The 26,965-nt window shown below is 45.5% G+C and overlaps 1 protein-coding gene and 1 long non-coding RNA gene across 2 annotated transcripts; one reads left to right on the forward strand and one right to left on the reverse strand.

Moving 5' to 3' along the window:
* Nucleotides 1-47: 47 nt before the first annotated feature.
* Nucleotides 48-4,996, reverse strand: Vamp8 (vesicle associated membrane protein 8). Its single transcript, XM_059256719.1, has 3 exons — nt 4,771-4,996; nt 2,533-2,691; nt 48-453 (listed from the first exon to the last, which is right to left on the reverse strand). The coding sequence occupies exons 1-3, from the start codon at nt 4,771-4,773 to the stop codon at nt 310-312; spliced, it is 306 nt and encodes a 101-aa protein (XP_059112702.1). The 5' UTR covers nt 4,774-4,996; the 3' UTR covers nt 48-309.
* LOC131905926 (uncharacterized) lies at nt 4,478-26,151 on the forward strand. Its single transcript, XR_009378076.1, has 3 exons — nt 4,478-4,939; nt 22,709-22,825; nt 25,345-26,151. It is a non-coding gene; the product is annotated as an uncharacterized LOC131905926 (long non-coding RNA).
* Nucleotides 26,152-26,965: the final 814 nt, after the last annotated feature.

A 26,965-nucleotide genomic window follows, 5' to 3' on the forward strand; every position in this document is an offset into this window, starting at 1 on the left:
ACAGAAGGGCAAAGGGCGAAAGAGAAAGGAGGGACGCGCTCATACTCTTAGGGACACTGAAAGGTCTTTATTGCCCGCCAGCCACCAGCAGGGCCCTCTGGGTCTCTCTAACCCACTCTCAGGACCCCTGAGATGCAGCCACAGTCCAGCTCTCTCCCCCCAGGGGATCAAGGTGCTTCTGGAGCAGATGTCGCAGAAGGCCCTCACGGGGACCAAGCAGCATTTCTGTGGAGGAGGGCAGGAGAGGGCCCCTCTTGGCACACATCAGGGAGGGTTACCCCTGAGGAGTAGCGGGGCATGAGAGGGGCTCTAAGTGGGGATGGTGCCGGTGGCAAAGAGCACAATGAGGATGATGATGATAAGGACAATCACACAGATGATGACAATCATCTTCACATTCTTCCACCAGAACTTCCGGGCCACCTTCTGCGATGTTGTCTTGAAGTGTTCAGACTGTTAGGGACAAGATAAAGTCGTGACCCAGTGAGTCCTTCCTTCAGAACAAGAGTACAGGTGGAGGCCCACATGCCATAGTGTAGATGTTTACATTGTAAATTGAAGTGAGAACCTGAAACACAGACTGGAGCTAAGGTATAGCTACCTCAAAATAAACAAACAATAAATCTTTCCTTTACAATAGGAATGGAAAGATGTTTTTGTTTTGTTTTGCTGAAACAGGGTTTCTCTGTGTAACAGCCCTGACTGTCCTGGAACTTGCTTTGTAGACCAGGCTGGCCTCAAACTCAGAAAGATACGCTTGCCTCCACCCGCTGAGTGCTGGGATGAAAGGTGTACTCCACCATGTCCAGCTGTGGGAATGGAAAGGCTTTTAAAATATTTTTATAACATTGATTGGTGTCTCTGTGTTGACATATGCACCACACTGCTCATGTGGTGGGCAGAGGACAATTCGCAGGAACGGTACTCATTTTCCATTCTGTGTCCTGGGGATTGAACTCATGGAATCAGGCATGACGATAAGAGTCTTTACCCCTGGAGCTATCTCTCTGGGTTTTGTTTGTCTGTTTGTTTTGTTTTTAACTTTTGAGACAGGGTCTCACTATGTATCCCTGACTGGCCTGGAACTTTGGAGATCTGTCTATCTCTGCCTGCTGAGTGCCACAGTGCACTACCCTCCTACCTCGATAAATCCCTTTCCACAACAAGCTGTAAGCCAAGTTCAGAGTTAGAATTCTTGAGCTCGTGGGCATCCCTTCGAGCATGGCAGGGGCCAGGACTTCCCTTCCTTCCTTTTTCTTTCTTTCTAGCCAGGATCTCATATAGCAAAGACTGGCCTCCGTTCCTATGCAGAAAAGGATGACCTTGAACTTTTAAAAGCCTGTCCTTCCACCAAACACGTGCATCCCAGGTACGGAACTCGAGTCCTTAGGCTCAACAGCAAGTGCCTTCACCCCCTGAGCCATCCTGATGGCCTCGCTTTGAACTTCTGATCCTCTTGCCGCTACCTTCCAAGAGCTGGGATTACAGGCATGTACCACAATACTGGGTTTATATGTTGTCAGGGACTGAACCCAGGGTTTCACGAATTCTAGTCAAGAACTCTACCTGAGCCTATCCAGCCTCCTTCTTTTTCCTCCCATCCCCCCCATGGCCTGCACACTGAGGAGTGTTTCACATATGCTCACAATCCAGGTTTGTTTGGTAGGCAGAGCCATCTGGCCTTTGGAGAGCAGACCCACAGACGGAGGGGTACAGGAATGTGCTCCAGATGGGTACATCTCCTGGCTCTATGACACTTGTCTTCTAGGGACTGTGGAAGCTGGAGGAAGAATCAGGGCACTACAGAAGGTTGAGAGAGTAAGAAAAGGCATCCTGCTCCCCCAAGTTTACTTACAGACACGAAGTCTCTGTGTACCCAGCTTACGCTGCAGGAGACACTAGATTCCATGATTACACATGGGGCCCAGAAAGCCAGAGTTCTCCACAGCATGTGGAAACTGAGGCTCCAGCCTTGGCTGATGCCGGACTTCCTTCCTCCCTGAGCAGCTGGCCTAAGCAAGATGTGTAGGAGATATTATTCTGGCCTTTGGCAGGCAGAGGGATCCTGGGATCAAAGAATTTCACTGTTCTTCTCAGTTGTGTTTTAAACAGACTCAGCAAAACTCTGTTTTCCCACTCCCAGCCTAATAACTCGTGGAAAATGCTGAAAGCCAAGGACCGCTTCCCCGGTGCTCAGAGGTTTGCCTTGGGGACGTCAACTCCAAATGACTGTCAAGGGCTTCAAAAGAAGAATCAGCTCCGTGCCCCAAAGAAGCCTAAGAATGCAGCAGTTGTCTGAGCTGTCTCAGGAATGGCTCTGTAGGTGGACTCCTGACCCAAGCCCAAATGGACCCACTCACTGAGCTCTGTACCAACCAGAAGAGGGGACTCAACAGTTCCCTGAAAGGCAAGAGGCCAGTAGACACGGTAGTCTACCACCCCTTCTGCTCATTTTGCCCCCTCCAGCCCCCCCCCAACTCTCCCCTCCCCGGTGAGATCTCTCCGTCTAGTCCCAATTTGCTCCCATCTCACCGTGGCTTCCAAGTCCTCCGTCTTGTTTCGGAGATGGTCCAAGTTTTCCCCTCGGGCCAAGATTCTTTCCACATTCTGGGTCATGATATTCTTGACTCCCTCCACCTCACTCTGCAGGTTCCTAACTCGGTCATTTCCGGCACCCCCACTGGCTTCCTCCTGGATGTCAATACAGGGGTTAATTAGACCAAGCGGCGAGGATCCAAGAGGCTAGAGGAGGTTGGAAGGAGCTAAAGTAGATTTTAGCCATTTCTAATACTTTACAAAGAGAATGTTCTTTGTCTATGTTCACGGGTGGGTGTGTGCCCGCGTGCACGCACATGTGTGTAACCTGGCATGGAGGGCCAGAGATCAGCTTCGGGTGGTCAGGTGTCATTCCACAGGAGCCTTCCACCTTGCTTTTTTTTTTCCCCTCAGAGGCTGGGTCTCTCCTGTTGGCCTGGGGCTCTCAGATTAGGCTAGCCAGCAAGCCCCAGGGATCAGCCTATCTCCACCATCCCAATGCTGGGAGCCATCACACCTAGTGCTTGTGGCTACCACACCTGGATTTTTTTTTTTTAATGTGGATCTGGGGATCCAACTCAAACCTCCGTTCTTACGTGGCAAGCACTTACCCACTGAGCCACCCCACCAGCTTTATTTATTTTCTTATTTATCTGAGACAGGGTCTCATAGAGCCTAGGAAGGCCTCAAACTTCCTTCCTAAACAGGATGACCTTGAACAACTGATCCTCCGGTCTCTACCTCCCCGGTGCTGGGGTTACAGGTGTGCACCACCACTCCTGGTTTATGAGCTGCTGGGGATGGAACCCACAGCGTCAGGCATGCCAGGCAAACATTCTACCAACTGAGCCACACTCTCAGTCCTGCCTAAGTGCAATATATGTGTACTATCTATCAGTGGGTGTGGGCTGGGGAATATGCACGCACACCACAGCGTTCATGGGGAGGTCAGAGGGAAACTTTCACCAGCGGATCGTCTTCTGCAGTGGCTGCGGATGGAAGTGGGAGGGGTCTTGAACTCAGGCCCGCAGGCTTGCACTGCAGGCGCCTTTACCGGCCAAGCCATTTTGGCTGCCACGTAAGTGTGTTTTTAAGTCCCAGAAGATGAGATTTTATTCTGGACTGTCATCCGCCTTCTTGGGGGGGGGGGGATTTTCAGGGTCCCTGACAAGGAAAATCAACACACACCTGTCCCTATTTCCACTCTCCACAAAGGCCGGGGAGATGACACAGCTGGCCTTTCAGTTCCCCCAGCAGTGCACAGCCGAGTCCTGTTAACCGGTCTCCACGCCACCCTCTTTCCGATCCTCGTGGGGTCTCACTAAAAGTGTGAGAGCTGGCCAGCCGAGCACCCTTGCCTGGCCCAGTCCGAGTGCCTCTCCAGACAGCTGTTGCTGAGGTGTTCTGGTCCCGGCCTGCTGCGCAGTGCAACTGCGGTTCAGTGGCTGTGGCCCCCAGAAGGCATCCTGTGCCGTTGGACCGCACCTTCTGCTTTAGCGCCTGGTGTAGGCCACACACCACCGCCTGCGTATGTAGATACTGAAAGTCCTCCCTGCTGCGGTCTCTCTATCCAGGAGGCCTCTAGATAAGGCTTTTGAACTCGGAGGGAAAAGGCATGGACTCCTCCCTTAGTGACCCAGGGGGCCTCAGGTACCAGCCACGGGTGTGGGCTGAAGCTAGATTGTCAGGGAGGACCGACGTCTGGCTGCTTTACTAACCCTGGCGCTGTTGCTAATGTTTCTAGAGAAGGGGCTGCTGTTGGTGGCCAGGCAGATCCTTTGGGTGTCTGCATATATACAGTGCGAGGCTAAGGGGGAGAACTCCAGCCCGCTGGGCTGGAATCTGAGCTCCAAAAGGCAGGGGCACTTGTGGCCCAGTAATGTCACAACACCGGGCTCAGGCCCAGCTGGAGGAGGCGGAGGAGGGGGAGGGCGCGGCGCAGCAGCTTGCCTTGGAATTCGGGCCCCCCTAGCCCCCACCGAAACCCTGATCGGATCCAGCTCCGAGGTCACAGGAGGAAGGCGGTGGAGAAGTGTCAGGAACCCCTGGCCCGGAGCGCAGAGCTATTTGTGGACGAGTTGTCAGAAGTAAAGAGACAGAGGCAGCGCCGGCCCAATAGGGCCAGCGCTCTGACTGTCGCCAACTTACCTATCTGGACACAGGCAACCCCCAGGCCCAATCCCCCTCTCGTAGCCCCCCTAAATCTCTCTTTTCCTAGTCCCCCACGCCACTCACCATGTCTCGGAGCACTTGGGCCTCTCAAAGCAGTACTCGCCTAGTCTGTTTCCACTCAAGGCAGCCACAGCTTCACTTCCTGCTTACTCCAACTTTCTGCCCGCCTCCTGCCCATCCCGCGACTCCAGCCTCTCCAGCTCCTGCCACACCTAACTGCAGGTTTCTCCAGGTAGGCGTCCGCTCTCTGCTGCCCTCCCAGTCTCCTCCCAAACAAAAGCTTAAGCTTAAAGCAACAGAGCACTCTGGACGGGGCGGGGGCGGGGGCGGGGGCGGGGGCGGGGGGGGGGGCGGGGGGGGGAGCGTCTAAGTCGTCCAGAAGGTGAAAAGAAAGGATCAACTAACCCTCCTAAGTTTTCAGAAACCCATGACCTCTCCTTTTTATGCTTCAGAGAAGTAATTCTAGTTTTCAGGGACTTAAATTAGCCTTGTTCAGATAGAAACGAATGTCCGGGCGAAGATATCTCGCTGGGCAACCTTTGTCCCCCAGGGCCATCCTGGGTGAGAAGAAAGCACTAAAATTTCCAGAAAACGGGGCTGGAGAGATGGGTCAGCAGTTAAGAGCACCCGCTTCTCTTGCAGAGGATGGAAGTTTAGTTCCCTCCACCCACATCTGCTGCTCACAAATGCCTGTAACTGCAGATGGGGGGGGGGGGGCGCAGGGGTGGTGGTGGGGGACTGGGTGCCCTCTTCTGGCCTCTGTGGGTATGTGAACACACATGCGCATACACACACTCATGCCCATATTTAAAATCTTTAAAATCTCTAGGTAAGTCCCAAGTTGGCCGTGAGGAATCTTGGTCCTCCTCCTCCCAGGGCTTTTCAGGTGCTGAGGCTGATCGTAGGCAGTGGGGAGGAGGGCAGGGCAGGGCACCTTAGCAGTGTCCGCGGCCGGACAGAAGATAGTCAGGAAGTGATAGCTCACTCACCAGCCCCTCCTTCCCTACTGGAGTTCCCTCCAAAGGTCACCATGGGAGTTGGTGACCCTGGTCAGTTGTCACAGATTTGTCCAGTGGATTAGGAGGGGGCCCGGGGTGAAGGGTTTTTCCACCACATGTGGCTCTCCGCCAGAGAAAATCTGCTCTTCTCCGGATGGAGTTTGTCAAGACAGAACAATAACAGGGCACCAAGAGAACAGACATTCTTTCCCACCCCAGAAGAAATAACAACGCCAAGGAGGAAATCTTAGCTCCTCCAACAAATAAGAGCCTAAGGGGGAGGGGGGGGGAAGGAGGCTTTAATAAATTTAGAATCCCTATATCATTTTGAGAAACTTTTGTGTTTTCCCTTGGGCATGCTCAGGGACTCATGGACGAACTGCATTCCCAAACATTGCACTGTTAGCTTTACAGAACTAAATCAAAGCAACTAGTAACACTTTTTAAATAGATCTTTTTTTAAAGGATTTCTAATTATGTGTATGTGTGTGTATGTCCGAGGTCAGAGGTGTCAGGTTCCCTGGTGAGTTAAAGGCAGTTGTGAGCTGTCTGATGTGGGAGCTGGGAACTGAACTCTCTCTGCAAGGGTATGCTGTGGGATTTGTACACTGTGTGAAGATGTATTGCTGTGATGGTTGTAATAAAAAGCTGAATGGCCAATAGCTAGGTGGGAGGTATAGGCAGGACTTTGGGGGGGAGGCGGGGTGGGGGGAGGAAGAGGAGGAGGAATCTAGGCACACAGGAGAGCCAGGAGACATGGAGAGGAAACAAGAGGTACAAGATGGGAGAAAGGTAACACCATGTGATAGAATGTAGATTAATATAAATGGGTTAATTTAAGTTATAAGAGCTAGTTAGGAACAAGCCTAAGCTATAGGCCACGCTTTCATAAATAATAAGTCTTTGTGTCATTACTTGGGAGCTGGCAGGTGGGACAGAAAAAGATCCCTTACAAGAGTAATGCCTGTTCTCAGCTGCTGAGCTATCTCTCCAGCTCCTTCGTAACGCCATAAAATTGCACAACCTCTTTCTTTCCCGGTAAAGCAAAAGAAAAATCTAGAATAAACAGGAATGAGATTACAACAGAGAATGTCATTTCTACACCTCATCTTAACCAAAAGGCCAAGAGGTGAGGAGAATGTCAGTTCTAGATGCGGTCTTTAGGGTACTGCGATTCTCTCATCAAGAGGCAGGACTCAGGTGGTCACAGAGAAAGGATTGGGGCTGGAGAGATGGCCCATCCATTAAAAGCATGTGCTATTCTTCCAGAGGACCCAAATTTGATTTCCAGCACCCATATCAGGCAGCTTGTTACCTGTAACTCTAGCTCCAAGGGATTTTATGGCCTCTTCTGGCCCCAGTAGACCCTATACTTATGTGTACAAGTACACACACACAGACATACACAGTTAAAGAATAATAGTAATAAGCAAGTGGATCTCTGTGAGTCTGATGCCAGCCTGGTGTTCTTATCCAGTTCCAGGCCAACTAGGGCTACGTGATGAGATTGTCAAAAAATAATAGAAGTTAAATTAACTTAAATATTTTTAAAAAGGAAGAATTATATTTTAAAAGAGTCATCTTAAACTGCAGGGGTGTCTACAGGATAAAACCCACCTAGGCTAGGTATGGTTGCAAATGCCTTTAATCCCAGCACTTGGAAAGCAGAAGCAGGAGGATATCAGTGAGTCTGAAGCTGGCTGGTCTACAAAGTGAGTTCCAGAACAGCCAGGACCACATAGAGAGACTCTGTCTAAAAAAAAAAAAAAAAAGGTGGGGATGGATCTCTCAGCAACAGAGTTTTTACCAAGAACGTTTGGAGTCCTAGGTTCTGTCCCAAGACCTCCCACCCCCAAATCCTTGTTCCCTACTTGTGCTGTCCAATACAACATTGCCTGCATGTGGCCATTTAGCATTCACAGTATGGCTAGTGAGAACTGAGGCTGTGAAAGGCATGACACGTTTAAAAAACTTAGTATAAAATGCTACTTTCATAAATTTCATCAATATTTTATAGCCTGGTGTGCTGTTCCATACATATAATCCCAGAATTCAGGGATCTGAGGCTGGGGCAATCACATTCAAGGTTACCTCGGGCTACACAGGCAGACCATGTTTTCAATCGATCAATCAACCAATCAACTGATGGCATGTTGAAATGATGTTTTTGGATGCATTCAGTTAACAGAAAGATACACACGTACCGCCAAGCTTGCTTTCATATGGTGCTGGGTTCGAATCTAATGCTTCCCACAGCGCCAGCTGAGGACCACCTGAGCCACACCTCCAGCCTCTTACAGTTTTTGTTTAACTAGTTGAAAAAACTAAACTGCACAACTAATAAAAACTTCATTCCTGGGGCTGGAGAGATGGCTCAGAGGTTAAGAGCACTGACTGCTCTTCCAGAGGTCCTGAGTTCAATTCCCAGCAACCACATGGTGGCTCACAACCATCCGTAATGAGATCTGGTGCCCTCTTCTGGCCTGCAGATATAACACTGTATACATAATAATAAATAAATAAATCTTTAAAAAAACAAAACAAAACAAAAAAAAACTTCATTCCTTTTTCCTTGGAGGTGGGTGCTGGAGTCAGGGTCATTTGAACCCAGGGTAAGGTGCATGCTAGGTAAGAGCCTACTGTCAATTCACACCTTCAGTCTCATTTCATTTCATTATTTTTAAAGACTTAGAAGGCGCTGGAATCCCTGGAACTGTTGTGAGCCGCCTGATGTGGGTGTGGCCAACTGAATTTAGGGCAGTTTGTACTCTCAACTATGAGCAACCTCTCCAGTCCTCTCTTTTGGATTTATTATTTTTTATTTTATTTTATATTTTCAGACGGAGTCTCATAATGTAACTCAAGTAGCCTGAAATATGATATGTCATCCAGGCTGACCTGAAACTCACAGTGATCTTCCCTCCTCAGAGTCCTAAATTTGGGGATTATAGGTGTGAGCCAAATGTAACACGAATTCCTAAAAATGGTCTTTTAATAAAAAAAACCCAGAGCCAGATATTGGGGTAAATGCTAAAAGATCAGAGAGACAAAGGAACAAGCCACTGCCACATCTCACCTCCAGGACTCTACAGCCTGAAAAAGCTTCAGTTCTTGTCTCCTCGTGCCTTATATAATTTTCTCCACCCAACCATATCACTTCCTTCTTAGTGCTGGAATTAAAGGTGTGTGACTCCCATGTGCTGGGGTTAAAGGTGTGTGCCACCACTGTCTGCCTCTGTTTCTCTCCTAGACTGAGTCAATCTCATGTAGTCCAGGGTGGCTTTGAACTCACAGAGATCCAGACAGATCTCTGCTTCCCTAGTGCTGGGATTAAAGGCCTGTGCTACCACTGCCTGGCTTTTGTGTTTAATCTAGTGGCTTGTTCTGTCCTCTGATCTTCAGGCAAATTTTATTAGGATACACAATATATCACCACAGCCAAATGCCCAGGTGTTCCTCCCTCACTCCCTCCCTCCCCCCTTACCTCCCACAGAACTTAGAACTCCCCAGACTCTGGGCTGACTGGGTGTTGAGATTGTTTTCTGTGGGCTTTTGTTTCTAGAAGGAAGAGGGTGCTCTGCTTCCGTAATTTTTCTGTGCCTCTTGCTAAGGTGTGATTTTCTTTCTCCCTGAGACCAGGTCTTAGGTAGCCTGGCTGACCTGGAGCTCACCAGGCAGCTGAGAATGATCCTGCTGTCTTCACCCCACTGGTGCTGGCATTACAGGCTCACAATGCATACCCGGGGAGAGGGAACTCACCCTGAGTGACAGCAGCCTTGTAAGGAATGAGGGCAGTAGGCCATAGGTCAGGCTAGGGAAGCCGTAGTTTAAGGATGGTTTCAGTCTCTAGTGAACGGAAGACTTGGGATCCTTGGCTGTGCTGCTGACTCAGCTGGGGAAACCTCAGTTTCCCTCTGGAGCTTTCAGTTTCTGGTTCTGCAAACAGGAAGGGGAATGAAGACTACTTGCAAAATCACTTCTTATGCTCACTCCTGTGATCCCAGCGTGTGAAGGCCAAGCAGGAGGATGGATTACTGTGAGTTGAGGCCAGCCTGGGCTACACGATGAGCTTGAGGCCAGCCTAGGCTAACAGAGTCTCACAAACAAAAACAAAAAAAAGTCAGGCATGGTAGCAAATTCCTGTACTCTTAGTACTGGAGAGGTAGAGGCAAAAGGATCAGGAGTTCAAGGTTAGCCTCAGCTATATAGCTATAGCCAGACTCTGTCTAAAAACAAGCAGAACAAATGAGAAAACAGTAAGTGAGAAAAAGGGGAGAAAATGGAGTGAGAAAATAGGGAAGAGGAATATTATAGCCTAAAAGGACAACTGTTTTTAGACTGGCCGGGTTACATATCAAGACTTCATCTTTTTTTTTTTTTAATTTATTTATTTATTTATTTATTATGTATACAGTGTTCTGTCTGCATGTATGCCTACATGCCAGAAGAGGGCACCAGATCTCATTACAGATGGTTGTGAGCCACCATGTGGTTGCTGGGAATTGAACTCAGGACCTCTGGAAGAGCAGTCAGTGCTCCTAACCTCTGAGCCATCTCTCCAGCCCCCAAGACTTCATCTCTTAACAAACAAAGTTGGACATGATGGTTCATGCATGCAATTCTAGCAGTCGAGCAACAGGGGACAGGATCACTTTGAGTTGGAGGCCAGCTTGGGCTACATAATGAGTTCCAAGCTAGATTGGGCTAAAAAGTAAGAAAGTCTTGGTCTTGCCGGGCGGTGGTGGCGCATGCTTTTAATCCCAACACTTGGGAGGCAGAGGCAGGCGGATCTCTGTGAGTTCGAGGTCAGCCTGGGCTACAGAGTGAGTTCCAGGACAGGCGCAAAGCTACACAGAGAAACCCTGTCTCAAAAAAGAAGGAAGTCTTGGTCTCAAAAACAAACAAATTCAACCAAACAATCATACTTCAGTCTAGATGCCGGGCTTGGGGAGAGCCAGGGAGCTTAGTCTCCTTTGAATGACAAGTTAAATGTCCTGTGTGATTGCGTTTCAGGAAGGCCTGTTGTTCAGGAGAAATGTGTGGTGGGTCTGTCACATACTTTCATACTTTACATGCTTCCTTTGTCAAGTTGTTTTGTAGGATAGCCTTGTTTTTTGTCTGATATTTAAAAATAAAACTATCTTGGGAAGAAATTCAAACAAAATAAAAACAAGGCGGCTGGTGTGGGGTGTGGTGACACATGCCTGTAAAGCCTCCACATTGGAGGGGGCAGTGGTAAGGCAGGAGAGCTAGCCTGGGCTACAGTGTGAGCCAACAAACAACAAGCGAAGCGAGCACAGAAGCCAGGGCTTGGGCATAGCTCTGTGACTGTTTTTCTAGCCCAAGCCGTCCTGGGTTTGACCCCAGCGCCATGCCTGGGCTTGGCCATCTCTTCATTCATCCTTGGTCATTGTGTATGCTCACTCTCTTCTTTCGACCAACTCCAGCTTCCCAGTGGCTAGAACATGAACATGGTCTCTGCTCTAGACAACTCCCTCCATTTCCAGACCTACCTTTCTGGTCCCATCCATTCCTTTAGAGACTACTTGCTGTGTTCCCCAAACAGACTTGAGTAAATTCACCTTGCCTCCCGGTTAAAGGCAGACTTCCTGGGTGTCCGCCCACTTTCCCAGGCTTCCAGGAAGCAGCCTTCTCAGCCCTACCCATGCCCTCCTCAAACACCCATTTCTGCTGAAGGGCTTCTTCATTCCTTGGGCCTGTGGAAATTCTTTTCATATTTCTTTATTTCTGGAATTCCCCACGGGACTGAATTTGCTTCTTCCTCCCTCATCTCTATCAATTTCCTTTTTCACACGCGTGCATGTAGCTGCATACACATTCTGCTTCTCCAAAACTTCCCTTTTTTATTTATTGTTGTTTGAAACTGTATTTGGCTATATAATTTTAGTTAGCCTTGAATTTTTATTTATTTATTTTTTAAAGATGTATTTATTTATTATGTATACAGTGTTCTGCCTGCATGTATGCATGCATGCCAGAAGAGGGCACCATATCTCATTATAGATGGTTGTGAGTAACCATGTAGTTGCTGGGACTTGAACTCAGGACCTCTGCAAGAGCAGCCTGTGCTCTTAACCTCTGAGCCATCTCTCTAGCCCCTTAGCCTTGAATTTATGATAATCTGCCTGCCTCAACCTTGCCAGTCCTAGGTTTACCAGCATGGGGCACCATGTCTGGTTTATATTTAAATTCTGAAACAGAGTACTAGTTTAAAAAAAATTTTTTTTTTTTTTAAAATAGATCTCTGGGGCTGGAGAGATGGCTCAGTGGTTAAGAGCACTGACTGCTCTTCCACAGGACACGGGTTCAATTCCTAGCACCCACATGGCAGCTAACAGTTGTCTGTAACTCCAAGATCTGACACTCTCACATAGACATACATGCAGGCAAAACACCAATGCACATAAAATAAAGATAAATAAATTATTAAAAAAAATGGATCTCTGAATTTGAGGGCAGCCTGGTTTACATAGTAAGCTCCTGGCCAGCCAAGACTACATACTGAGACCATCTCAAAAAACAAACAAAACATACAAACACAGAACCTCACAAAACACTGAAGCCAAGTAGCATTTATCTGGGAGCTCTTTGGACATACTGCCCCAGAGCACCCTAAAACAGTGCATGAGGCAAAGGCAGGGGCTTCTTTTGTTTTGCTCTTAACTGGGGATTTCCAGAGTGGCTTTTGGAGGCAGTCACTGCTTGGGCAGACATCCTAAATTGCAAACCTTCCTGTTAGTTATTGAGGGTACTCGTGCTGAGAAATGCCGAAGGCTAGCAGATACCGGCTTCAGTTGTTGACCCAAGCCTATTGGAACATTCTGTGGTTTAACCTTTTAGCAGGTCTGCGCGCAGGCCTTTTGCAATCTCCCAAATCCACTTTAAAAACATCTTAATTGCTAGATGCGGGTAGTGGCGTGGCACCTGCCATCCCACCTACTTAGGAGGCTGAAGTCAGCCTGGGCAACATAGAAAGATCACATCTCAAACTTAAAAAGAGAGCAAGGTCTGGCACAAGAGTGGTGGTGCATACTTGCAGTCTCAGCTCCCAGAAGCCGCAAGTGGAAAGAGAAATAAATACCGGGCTAGCCTGGGCTGCTTAGGGAGGCCCTGTCTGAAAAAAAAAAATATTAGTTTTAACGATTTGATTTTCCTTGGCAGATAGCAGGGGCTGTGTCCTCGTTCTGTATTATATGACATAGCTTCCCCTTAAGACAACTCATTCAATGTTTTGGATGTTAAGTTAGAGTGAATAAGGTGAGTTAGGGGATCACTTGAGCAGCTGAGCTGCACCACCAGCCCAAATTCAAAACAAACCAACAGAAACTTCCTTGATTTTCTACGCCTAGTTCATTTTCCCAGTGCTCCCACAGAATTTATTTAATGTTTATGACTCCCTACGTCACAACAGTGGTACCACTAGAGTTCTTAGGGGCAAAGCCTGGGCTCTAAAAGCCCCCGCAAGCTAGGCTTGGCCACCAACCCCAGTACACCAATTAAAGAGACAAGTGACAGAAACAGAAAAAAGGAGATGGATCCAATGTGTCCACATCGGAGAGAGGAACAAATAAAGAGGTCCCGTGACCCCAAGTCCACCTTTAGTGCACTGCCCTGAGGGTCAGATTCCAATAGAGGGCAAGACAGCATACAGACTGAGCAGTCCTGGTCAGTATGCACTCCCCCTCATTATGGACCCCTCACTGCCTCTCTTCAAGTCTGGCCCATGGTGTCCTCTGAATTCTGTGAAATCTCTCCTGGGAGGCAACTTCTTCCTGGCTGACACCAGACTTCAGCCTGTCCCTTACCCTGGAGAAATTGTAATTCTTTGGAACCAATAGTTTGATAGCCTAGGGAGGGGCACAAGTGTCTCTCTTTAGCAGATCTTCACTCCTATTAAGTAGATGGTTACAGAAGGTGCCTATTATTTCCATACCATTAATTTTTTTACATTCGTGTGTGTGTGTGTGTGTGTGTGTGTGTGTGTGTGTGTGTGTGTGTGTGTGCTCGAGTGGAGGTCAGAGGACAACTTGCAGGAATTGATTGTCTCCTTCCACCAAGTGGGTCGCAAGGATCAAATCGGGTCATTAGGCTTGGAAGCAGTCATGGAGCCATCCCCAGCCTTTGTATTGTCTTAGTCAGTGTTCTATCGCTGTGAAGAGACTCCATGACCATGGCAACTCTTACAAAGGAAAGCATTGAATTGGGGGCTTGCTTACAGCTTCAGAGGCTTAGTCCATCGTCATCGTGGTGGGGAGTCCTCATGGTGGCACACAGGCAGGCATGGTGCTGGAGAGGTAGTGAGAGCTTTACATGCAGATTCTCAAGTAGCAGCAGGAGACACTGAGCCTGGCATGGGCTTTTGAACTCGCCTCCTCCAATAAGGCCACACCTCTTAATCCTTCCCAGGAGTCTACCAACTGGGAACCACGCATCCCACATATACGAGCCTCTGGGGGCTATTCTTATCAAATCACCACAGTTATTGTTATTATTATTAGTCCTGTGGCTTGAACTAGGACTTCATGCTTGCTAAGCACACACTTCCACTCAACCCCACTCTCCATCCCTCCAGTCTATTGATATTGTTCTTGTCCTCCCCCTCCTCCTCCCCCTTTGCTGTTTAGACAGAGCCTCGTATAGTCCAGGCTGGTCTCCAATTCAATATGTAGCCAAGGATGGCCTTGAACTCCTTACCCTCCTCCCTCTACCTGCCAAGTCCTGGGATTACAAGAGTGAGCCACTTGTATGTAACAGACCAGAAGGTTAAACTTGGTGGAAGTAACTTTGGGTGGTTGGGTACTTCTGAAGATTAAACTTGGAGCCTCATGCATGTTAGGCAACTACTTTACCACTGAGCTACACAACCCAGAACCATCATTGTGCATGGTCCTAGAAGAGTCAATACAAACTTTCCAAGCTGCACTAACTCCCGTTGGGCCCCAGGTTTTTATTTTTTTTTATTTTCTGTGTACAGATGTTTTGCCTGTTGAGTCACAGTTTGACAGTGACTGAGAGACCCATCTCTTATAGGTCTGTAGCTTCCAAAGTGATGTGACCTGCCTTGCCTGTTAGGATAACCTAGCAGTGGACATGTCCTCAACAGCAGGAACACTATTGACCTAGTTATTCCAGCTGCCAAACACATCTGGCTCCAGTAACCCCTGCTTTTATGTCTACATCTGCCAGCAGTGGTGCTCAGTGTGGCTCAGAGCTCCTGGGGACTTCAAGGACAACAGCTACAATAACACTGCCGTGTTGACATTCACATTGGTGATGCTGGCAGCATAGCAACAAGGAAGACAGAGGCAGCAAAGTGGAATAGTATCCATTCGTGTTCCTTATTGTCCCACATTTACAATAGTTATTTTACTTATGTGTTCATTTATTCATTTTATGGTTTTTGTTTTGTTTTGTTTTGGAGACAATGTCACATGTAGCCTAGACTAGCTCCAAACTTCCTATTCAGCTATGAATAGGATGAATTCTTCATCCTCCTGCTTCTACCTCCCAAGTGCTGGGATTACATGCCTGACTTGAAATTTTTTGTCTGTTTTATTAATTTTACATTTATTTATTAAAACTTTTAAATGATTTATTTTTAAGGCCAAGACTGATGGCACTTAAATCTCAGTACTTGGGAGGCAGATGCAGGTGGGTGGGTCACTGTGAATTCAAGGACAGCCTGGACTATGAAGTGTATTCCAAGCAGGTCATACCTACATAGTGAGATTTTATTTCTTTGCATGGTTGTGTACTCTTGGAGACCAGAAGAGGGCATCAGATCCCTTAGAGCTGAAAATGCAGGTGTTTGTTTCTCTGATTTCTTTCTTGGCCCGTTTATCATTTGTATGTAGGAGAGCTACTGGTTTTTTGAGTTAATCTTGTATCCTGCCACATTACTGAAGGTGTTTATTAGCTGTAGGAGTTCCCTGGTAGAATTTTTGGGGTCACTTATGTATACTGTCATATCATCTGCAAATCAAGAAAGTTTGACTTCTTCCTTTCCAATTTGTATCCCCTTGATCTCCTTTTGTTGTCTTATTACTCTAGCTAGTACTTCGAGTACTATATTGAATAGATATGGAGAGAATGGACAGCCTTGTCTTGTTCCTGATTTTAGTGGAATCGCTTTGGGTTTCTCTCCATTTAATTTGATGTTGGCCGTTGGCTTGCTGTAAATTGCCTTTATTATGTTTAGGTACGTTCTTTGTGTTCCTGATCTCTCCAAGACTTTTATCATGAAGGAGTGTTGGATTTTGTAAAAGGCCTTTTCAGTATCTAATGAGACGATCACGTGGCTTTTTTCTTTCAATTTGTTTATATGGTGTATTACATTGACAGATTTTCATATGTTGAACCAACCTTGCATCCCTGGGATGAAGCCTACTTGATCATGATGGATAAATTTTTTGATGTGTTCATGGATTTGGTTTGCCAGTATTTTATTGAGTATTTTTGCATCAATGTTCATGAGGGAGATTAGTCTGTAATTCTCTTTCTTTGTTGCATCTTTGTGTGGTTTGGGTATCAGGGTAACTGTAGTCTCATATAAAAGAGTTTGGTAATGTTCCTTCTGTTTCTATTGTGTGGAACAATTTGAAGAGTATTACAATTAGCTTTTCTTTGAAATTATGGTAGAATTCTGAGCTGAAACCATTTGGTCCTGAATTGTTTTTTTGTTTTTTGTTTTTTTTTTTTTGTTTTGATTAAGAGACTTTTAATGACTGTTTCTATTTCCTTAGGGGTTATAGGTCTATTTAAACTGTTTATCTGGTCTTTATTTAATTTTGTCATGTGGTACCTATCGAGAAAATTGTCCATTTCTTTTAGACTTTCCAATTTTGTGGAGTCCAGATTTTTGAAGTATGACCTGATGATTCTCTGGATTTCCTCATTGTCTGTTTTTATGTCTCCCTTTTCATTTCTGATTTTGTTAATTTGGATGCTCTCTCTCTGCTTTTTGGTTAGTTTGGATAGAGGTTTGTCTATCTTGTTGATTTTCTCAAGGAACCAGCTCTTTGTTTCACTGATTCTTTGTATTGTCCTCTTTGTTTCTATTTTGTTGATTTCAGCTCTCAATTTGATTATTTCCTGGTGTCTATTCCTCCTGAGTGAGTTTGCTTCTTTTTGTTCTAGAGCTTTCAGATGTGCTGTTAAGTCAGTGTGAGATTTCTCCAACTTCTTTATGTGGGCATTTAGTGCTATGAATTTTCCTCTTAGCACTGCTTTCATAGTGTCCCATAAGTTTGGATATGTAGTACATTCATTTCCATTGATCTCTAGGAAGCCTTTAATTTTTTACTTTATTTCTTCCTTGAGCCATTGATGATTCAGTTGAGCATTATTCAGTTTCTGTAAGATTGCAGGCTTTCTATAATTTTGTTGGTGTTAAAATCTAACTTTAAACCATGGTGGTCCAATAAAATATGGGAGGTTATTCCAATTGTTTTTGTATCTGTTGATATTTGCTTTGTGACTGAGTACATGGTTGATTTTAGAGAAGGTTCCATGGGATGCTGAGAAGAAGGTATATTTTTTTGTTAGGGTGGAATGTTCTATAGATATCTATTAAGTCCATTTGACTCATAACATCTGTTAGATTCCTTATTTATCTTTTAAGTTTCTGTCTGGCAGACCTGTCCGTTGGTGAGAGTGGGGTATTGAAGTCTCCCACTATTAATGTGTGGGGTTTGATATGCAATTTAAGCTTTAGTATTGTTTCTTTTACATATGTGGATGCCCTTGTATTTGAGGCATAAATGTTCAGAATTGAGACTTCATCCTGGTGGATTTTCCTGTGATGAATATGTAATGTCCTTCTCAATCTCTTTTGATTTATTTTAGTTTGAAGTCAATTTTATTAGATATTAGGATAGCTACATCAGCTTGTTTCTTAAGTCCATTTGATTAGAAAGTCTTTTCCCAGCCTTTTACTCCGAGATAGTGTCTGTCGTTGAAGTTGAGGTGTGTTTCTTGTATGCAGCAGAAGGATGGATCCTGTTTTCATATCCATTCTGTTAGCCTGTGTCTTTTTATAGGTGAATTAAGTCCATTGATATTAAAGGATGTTATTGACCAGTGATTGTTAATTCCTGTTATCTTTTGGTGGTAGTGTGTGTGTATTTCCCTTCTTTGGGATTTGCTGTTGTGGGGTTGTCTATTGCTTGTATTTTCGTGGGTGCATTTGACTTCTTAGGTTGGACTTTTCCTTCTAGTGCTTTCTATAGGGCTGAATTTGTGGCTAAGTATAGTTTAAATCTGTTTTTTTCTTCGGAATATCTTGTGCACTCTATCTATGGTGATTGAAAGTTTTGCTCGGTGTAGTAGCCTGGGCTGGAGATGCAGGTGTTTGTGAGCTTCCAACACAGGTTTTGGGTCCAAATTATGATCTTTTGGTAGAGCAGTAAATTCTAACTACTAAGTCATATTTCCAGCCTTCTTTCCTTCCTTCCTTCCTTCTTTCTTTTTTCCTTCCATTTTGGCTGCCACATTAAGTGTTTTTTTTTTTTTTTTTTGGTTTTCCAAGACAGGGTTTCTCTGTGTAGTTTTGGTGTCTGTCCTGGATCTCACTCTGTAGACCAGGCTGGCCTCAAACTCACAGAGATCCGCCTGCCTCTGCCTCTGCCTCCCGAGTGCTGGGATTAAAGGTGTGTGCCACTGCCACCTCGCTGAAGCAAGCACTCTTAACTGATGAGCTATATCTCCAGCCACCATATTGATTTTTTAAAAAATACTTTATTTTATTTTTATTTATTTTAAAATTTTAAATGCGTGTGAGTGTTTTGCCTGAATGTATATCTGTGCAACATATGTGAGCCTGGTGCCTACAGAGGCCAGAAGTAGGTCTTGGATCCCCTAGAACTGGAGTTACAGATGGTTGTGAGCTTCCAAGTGGGTGCTGGGAATTCAACCCTGACCATCTGGAAGAGTAGTCAGTGCTCTTAACTGCTGAACTATCTCCCTAGTCCTCTTTATTCTACTTTTAATTAGTGTGTGTGTTTATCTGTGTGTGTCTGTGTTTGTGTGTGTGTGCGTGTGGATATGTGCACATGAGTACACATGTCCATGGAGACCAGAAGCATCAGAGTTGGAGTTATAGATGGTTGTGAATTGCCCAATTTGGGTGCAGGGAATTGAACTTTGGGTCTCTGAGAGAGCAATATGTGCTCTTTAACTACTGAGCCATCTTTGTATGCCCTCATTAATTTTCAAAATGGTGCTATATATCCCAGGCTGTTTCATTAAGTAACCCAGGATGATTGTGAACTTTTAATTCTCCTTCCTCCACCTCCCATGAAACTCAGGGTTTCGTGCACATTAAGCAAGCATTCTACTAACTGAGCTACATCCCTAGCTCCCCAGATTGCAATGCGGGTGTGTAGTTGTGTCTGTTTGTGTGTGAGAGGGTGTGCACATGCCATGGTGTGCATGTGGAGGTCAAAGGACAATCTCAGATGTTGGTTCTTAATATCCATCTTATTTGACAGGGTCTCTTGCTTTTCACTGTTGCTTAGGCAGATGAATTAGCTGGCCCTGCAAGCTTCAAGGAGTTCTCTGGTTTGTGTTCCCATCTCTCCTTAAAATCACTGGGATTACAGATGCATACTTCTGGGTTTTACACAGGTTTAGGGACTCTAAACTCAGATCTTCGGGCTTCCCACTGAGTCATCTCCCCAGCCTCAGCTTGCAACTTTTTTTGTCTGTTTGAGCCTCACTAAGTAGCCTTGTTGCCTCAAACATGCTACATAGACCATATCATCCTCAAATTCCTAGAGATCTGCCTACCTCTGCTTCCTAAGTGCTGCAGGTGGCATCGTGCCCAGCCCTCAGCTCAGAATTGTTAAAAAGTACCATTTTAATTTCCTTGGTTTTGGACTCTTGAGATAGAGTTTCATGATGCAGCCCTGGACATCCTGAAACTCCATAGGTAGACTTGGCTTTCGTGGAACTTGTAACAACCCCCTGCCTTTGTCTCACACGTGCAAGGATTATTACCATATGCAACCATGCCCAATTTTTTAATAATACCATTTTTGGCAGACATGGTGGCTCATGGTTTTAATTCCAGCATTCAGAGGCAGGTAGATCTCTGTGAATTTGAGGCTAGCCTAGTCTACATAGCAAGTTTCAGGACAGCCAGGGCTACATAGAGAGATCCTGTTTCAAAAAAAATAATAAAAATACCATTTTCAATTATGAATGCCCTTGATGAGCTGGGATTTGACTCACTAGTAAAGCATTTGTCTATTATGTGCAATGTCCTAGGTTGAATCCCTCAGTACCAAAGACAATTTACTTTGCTGAGTGTAGTGGTATATGCCTCAAAGCACTTGGAAGTCTAAGGCAGGAGGATCACAAGATCAATGTCTGCCTGGCATACAGAATGAATTCAAGGCCAGCCTAGGAAATTTATGGAAACACTGTCTTAAAATAATAAGTTTCAAAAAGGCTGAGGATATGGCTCAGTGGTAGAGTGCTTGCTGAGCACGCAGAAAGCTGTGGTTCCTAACCTCCAGTGCTGTTTAAAACAAATAAAGAGGGCTGGGGGACGGCTTGGTGGGTAAAATCACTTGCTGTGCAAGCCTGATAACTCAAGCCGGGCTCCACGGAATCAACATAAAAGCTAAATGAAAAGGAACAAGCAGCTATAATCCCAGCACGCTCTCAGGAGGAGACTGGAAACAGAGGCAGGAGAATCTCAGGATGCTTTCGAACCAGACAGCCTGGCTTTTGCAGCAGCAAAGAGACCCGTCTAAGGGTGGAAGGTGGAGACCAGCACCTTAAGGTGGTCCTCTGGCCTCGACAAGTGCTCTCACACTCACACATACAGACAAGCACACCCCCATACACATACAATAAATAAATAAAACCATTTTTACAGTATGGATAGGTGTGGTACTAGAGAAGAGTCTACAGTGATTAAAAAAGGCTATTAAGTTGATTTTTCCTCTTATCCAGTTAAATATGTGTATGGTCCTATTTCCTTCATATCTTTTAACTAACATTTCAAAACAGATTGAATAGAGAAGTTAATATAAGATTGTAGCTATGTGTAACTAACAAAAATGTAAGAGAACTGTATATAAAACAACACTGAGTTTTGTGGGAAATATACTTTTGGGGTTGATGGAAGAAAAATAAGCCAGATACTAGCAGAGCCATTAGCTGATCAGCTGCCCATTGACAGTTTACTCCATTCACGTAGGTGCTAGAAAAAGAAATGGGTGCTGGCTGCTTCTTCTGTCAACTCGACACCATCTAGAGTCATTTGCCCAAGCCTGTGGGGGCATTTTTCTTGATGGATGGCTGATGTGGGAAGGCCCAGTTCACTGTGGGTGGTGCCACCCCAGGGTAGGTGATCCAGCGTTCTATAAGGAAGCAGGCTGAGCAAGCCAGGAACTAGCAAGTCAGTAAGCAGCACTCCTTCAGGACCTCTGCTTCAGTTTCTGCCTCCAGGTTCCTGCCTTGTGTTCCCACCCTGACGTCACTCAGTGATGGACTGTGATGCGGAACTGGAAGCTGAAAGCAACCTTTTCTTCCCTGGGTTGCTTTTCGTCATGGTGCTTCACCACAGCAATAGAAATCCAACTACACAATGTAATGTAAAAATAATGCGTTTTCTGTTCTGCTGATATAAACTCAACACCAACTTCAGATACATCAGCTATGAGCATAAAGTGCATCACGTAACCACACATCTCTAACACTGGAAGACTTAGACAAGAATGGATGCTGCCAGAGTAACGTCACTTCCTTTGATGGATGCTGAGCAACTATTTCTCTCGACCTCAGGTTATTTTTTCAGCTTGTCAGAGCAGTGAGGAATGGTTGTCTCATAACCAAGTTAGAGTGATGACATGGACTCTAATGCATATGTTCCAGTGTGTGTGTATGTGTGTACACATGTGTACATGCGGGTGTAGCCCAGATGTTAATGGCTGGTTTCTTCTTCTTCTTCTTCTTCTTCTTCTTCTTCTTCTTTTTTTTTTTTTTTTTTTTTTTTTTGGTTTTTCGAGACAGGGTTTCTCTGTGTAGCTTTGCGCCTTTCCTGGAACTCACTTGGTAGCCCAGGCTGGCCTCGAACTCACAGAGATCCGCCTGGCTCTGCCTCCCGAGTGCTGGGATTAAAGGCGTGCGCCACCACTTCTTTTTTTAAAGACAGGATTTCTCTGTGTAGCTTTGAAGCCTGTCCTAGATCTCACTCTGTAGCCCAGGCTGGCCTTGAACTCACCGAGATCCGCCTGCCTCTGCCTCCTGAGTACTGGAATTAAAGGCGTATGCTATTCATTTATTGTTTTTATTTTATGTGTTTGTTTTACCTGCATGTATGTCTGTACACCACGTGCATGCAGTGCCTCAGGAGGACACAAGAGGGAGTCAGGATCCTCTGGAACTGAAGTTAGAGATGGTTGTGAGCCATCATGTGGTTGCTGGGAACCAAATCTTGGTTTCTGAAAACAGTAATAAGTGCTCTTAACCATTGAACGCCATCTCTCCAGCCTCCACCTGATCTTTCTGAGACAGGGTCTTTTGATGAACTGCTTAGTGATTGCTTCAGTGAGCCCTGGCTATCATCTTTCTGTCTCCATCCCTCAGGACCAGGAGCACAGAGCTTCAGAATCAGGCCTGGTTTTTATGAGTGTGAGGTATCCAAACTCAGATACTATGTTTGCTACATATGTCCATTTTTTAGAGATTTAGTTTATTTTTTTAAATTATGTGTGTGCCTCTGTGTGTGGGTATGTAAATATGAGTTCAGGTACCTATGGGGGCCAGAAGAAGGCATTAGATCCCCTAGAGCCGGAGTCACAGGAAACTGTGAGCCACCTGACATGGATGCTGGGATCCAAATTGTGGTCTTTTCTAAGAGCAGCACGTGTTCTTAGTCCCTGAACCATCTCTCCAGTCACCCTCTGTTCCATTAAAAAACACTTTTCCCCCCCTGAATCTTGGGCAATTGTTCTCTTGTAACTCTTTTGCAGTTCCTCAAAGCTGTTTTTGTTCAAAGCTGGAAGAACTAAGTCTTCTCATATGAGCATGGAATGAATGGGCAGGGATTAACAAAAGCAAAAGGATGAGGTCTCACAGGAAACATCCAGGTAAGAAGATTAAAACAGGAATGGTGATTTAAAGTTCATTCCACCTATGATTCAGGTTATTCTGACTTGAAGGCATGTTTCTGAGTCTATTCTTGAACATTCTGTACTTACCTGTCTGCTTTATAGACCCCTGCAGTCTACCACTAGGTGGTCATCTGGGTTTGGATCACAAAGCAGTGAACAAATAGATTAATGGACTTTAGAAATAGCTAAAGTGAGGGTGTAGAGATGGCTCCGCAGTTAAGAGCAGTGGCTGCTCTTCCAGAACCCAAGTTCAGTTCCAGCGCCCACACTGGGCATCGATAACTCCCTGTAAATCTAGCCCCTGGGGATCTGATCTGATCTGGCTTCTGTGGGCACATACATGGCATACACATGACACACGCATATATGTATCTCTAAATTTAAAAAAAACAGTTAAAACAGAAAAACACTGTGACTTCACAGTGTCAAGACAAATGCTGCCAGGGCTCTGAATATCTGAACGATGCTTTTGTTTTTTGTTCTTTGAGATGGGGTTTCTCTGTGTAGCCCTGGCTTTACTGGAACTCTCTCTGTAAACCAGACTGGCCTTGAACTCAGAGATCCACCTGCCTCTGCCTCCTGAGTGCTGGGATTAAAGGTGTGCGCCACCACTACCTAGCCTGATAAATTCTTGTTATAAATGCAATTTTGTGTGATTTGAAGGGGTAGCCTGTAGGGAAATGAATTGTCAAAAAGAATATACCACTTTGATGTGGGATATTATCAGGTCCCACAATTGTAGCTTGTCAACAAAACAGATAAACAGGGCCTGATGGACACTGCCAGAGGGTCACTGGCCAGATCCCACAGAGCAGATCAAAGGCCAGTTTCTTATTAATCTGTTCTAGAGGCATACTCTGTGCTTGTCACCTGGCCTCTCCATATCTCAACATGTGCTCAAAAGTCAAGCCAAAACTTTTTTAAAATATAAGATTTATTTTTTTTCTGTGTACGTTTTACCTGCATGTATGTGTGTGTGTATCATGTGTGTGCCTGATGCCTGAACAGGCCAGGACATCGGATCCCTTTGAACTGTAGTTACAGATGGTTGTGAGCATCCATATGGGTGCTGGGAATCAAACCCAGGTCCTCTGGAAGAGAAGCCAGTGCTTTTAATTACTGAGCCATCTCTCCAATCCCTTCTCTGAGCACTGAGGAAGGACTGTCTTCATTTTCACACCAGGTCTGCCACCAAGTGTTTTGTTCTGAGGAGGCCCGTCTCTTGAGGACTGTCTTAGTTAGGGTTTCTATTGCTGTGAAGAGACACCACGACCACAGCAACTCAAAAAGGGAAACATTTAATTGGGGTGGCTTATATTTTTAGAGGTTTAATCCATTATTGTCATGGCGGGAAGCAAGGCAGCATTCAGGCAGACATGATACTAGAGCAGGAGCCGAGAGTCCTTATATCTTGACTCACAGGCAACACCTCAGACAAACCTTTTGGACAAGGACAAAAAGCAGCCACATTCTTCACCAAAATATCACAAGAGCAATCTCTAGGCAACATACTAAAATTCTTCTCTGAAACTTCTTTAACCCGCTCCCCAACACACACACAGAGTTCAAATCACTTTTGTTTTGTTTTGTTTTGTTTGAGACAGGGTTTCTCTGTGTAGCTTTGGAGCCTGTCCTGGAACTTCCTTTGTAGACCAGGCTGGCCTTGAACTCACAGAGTTCCACCTGCCTCTGCCTCCCAAGGGCTGGAATTCTTTAATGTGTGCCACCATTGACCAGCTCAAATCACTCTTATCACCCCTGTTTTCCATGCCCCTAGTAGTATGGCTCATTAAGCAGTGCTTAAAGCATTCCACTGCTTTCCTAACCCAAAGTACCAAAGTCCAAATTCCTCCAAACAAAAGCATGGTCAGGCCTTTCACAGCAGTATCCCAGTCCCTGGTACCGACTTCTGTCTTAGTCAGGGTTTCTGTTGCTGTGAAGAGACACCATGACCATGGCAACTCTTATAAAGGACAACATTTAATTGTGGTGGCTCAATTACAGGTCAGAGGTTCAGTCCATTATCATCATGATGGGACACGGTGGTGTGCAGGCAGATGTGGTGCTGAAGAGGTAGCTAAGTGTCCTACATCTTGGATTGCAGGCAACAGGAAGTGGTCTGTCTCACTGGGTGTAGCTTGAGCATAGGAGACCTCAAAGCCCATCCCCACAGTGACACACTTCCTCCAACAAGGACACATCTCCCATTAGTGCCACTCTCTTTGGGGGCCATCTTCTTTTAAACCACTACAAGGGCCTTATGGTTGGGTCTGAAATATACTTATTTTCCACAAAAGATTGTAGTACTTGCTGGGTCAAACACAAGGCCTCACACATGCTAGACCAGTGACCTATTATGTTACAGATGTAATTTACCTAAACATGTAATAATTCTTTAATTGTATTTGAATAAGTCAACATACATGTATATATGTGTATGTTATATAATTTTGTTTTTTTTTTGTTTGCTTGTTTTGTTTTCTCTTTTTATATAGGTTGGTCTGGAACTTACTATGTACCTGAGGACAACCTTGAACTCCCAATACTCCTGGCTCCACCTTCTGAGTGTTGGCTTGCACCACCACATTTAGCATTGATGTATATTTTTTGAAATTTATTTTTATTATTTTTAGTTATGTGTGTAGGTCTGTGTGAGGGATTGTGCACATGATTGCAGGTGCCCTCAGAGGCCAGAGGTCTGGAATCCCCCAGGATCTGGAGTTAAAGAGAGTCCTCTCTACAAGGGCAAGACCAAACACGCTCTGAACGGCTGCCCTCTCTCCACACCTAGATACTCATTTATAAATCTTCTCAATGTAAAGCTCTTCAGAATAGGAGCTGGAAAGACACTCAGTTGCTACTCTGCAGAGGACACAGGTCTATTCCCAGCACCACATTCTGGGGCTCATAACCCATTGTAACTCCAGCTACAGGTTATCTGACACTCTCTTCTGGTCTTTGTGGGCACCTGCACACACAAGGCATATAGATACACAAATACACACATCAATAAAAAGAGATCTTTAAAAACATCTCCAGAGCTGGGGTTGTAGCTCAGACATACAGTGCTTGCCTAGTGTACTCTAGGATTTGGGTTTGAGTCCCAGCATTACACACACACATACACACACTTAAAAAAAAAAAAAGCCAGAACTCATAGCACATGTCTGTAATACCAGGACTCAGGAGGTAGAAGCAACAGAACTGATAGTTCATGGTAACCCTCACCTACAGTGTTTGAGCCAGCCTGGGCCACATGAGACCCTATCTCGAAACAGAACAAAAATAAACACAGAAAACTAGTTTCCTCTGTTTCCAAAGGTGTAAAAGTGTCTTGAGACCAAAATTTTGGTGAAGCGTCCTGTTCTGGGTGCTTTTCCTTATTCTGTGGGCCACCTCCAGCAGGGAATTGAATGTTACAACTGTATTCAAGACCCTCTGACTGATGGCTGGACTCACAGCGCTTGCTCCACATCTCTCCTTTGTTTCACCTTCCTGCTGCTTTCAAATCTAGGGGTTCTTTTAGGTACAGAAAGGTTGGCACACTAGCCTTAAATAGAGGCAGTTCTTCCAAGTGCATCCTTAACTCTCCAGTCGGTGGGAAAGTCTGCCCTTTAGCGTACTCGATTTATTTTATTTTTTTTAATGCCAGGAAGCACTTTAGGGACATTCAAACCCAGAGACACCTGATGGACATAAGGAGGTTAGTAAAGTATGTCGTAGTCTTGCAATCCAAACATTTGGGAAACAGAGGCAGGGGTATCACCGCGAGTTCCAGCCTAGTTCTGTCTCAAAAGGAGGTAAATTGGGTATGGGGTGAATGCCTTTAGTCCTAGCACTCCGGAGGCAGGGGCAGATGGATCTCTGTAAGTTTTAGGCTAACCTTGTCTACACAAGTGAGCTCCAGGAAGGCCAGAGCTAGAAAGAGAGACGCTGCCTCAAAACAACAAAACAGAGGAAACAGAGGTGTCAGGGGTTGAAGCTCAGGTGTGTGATGGGTAGCTAGCATAGAGATACTTGTTCTGGGAACGGTCACTCCTCCCTCACAATGCCAAGGTTAGATTTACGCATGCCCCTTTGCCCCTGCGCTGCCCATCCCCCCAAACCCCTTGCCCT

Source organism: Peromyscus eremicus, chromosome 3 (assembly GCF_949786415.1).
Source record: "Peromyscus eremicus chromosome 3, PerEre_H2_v1, whole genome shotgun sequence".
Lineage (NCBI taxonomy): Eukaryota > Metazoa > Chordata > Mammalia > Rodentia > Cricetidae > Peromyscus > Peromyscus eremicus.

Bases quoted from the DNA above. Each gene is read 5' to 3' on its own strand.
- Vamp8 (XM_059256719.1), bottom strand. The intron at 454-2,532 runs GTGAGATGGGAG...TGTCCCTAACAG, and splicing joins CGGAGGACTTGGAAGCCACG to TCTGAACACTTCAAGACAAC.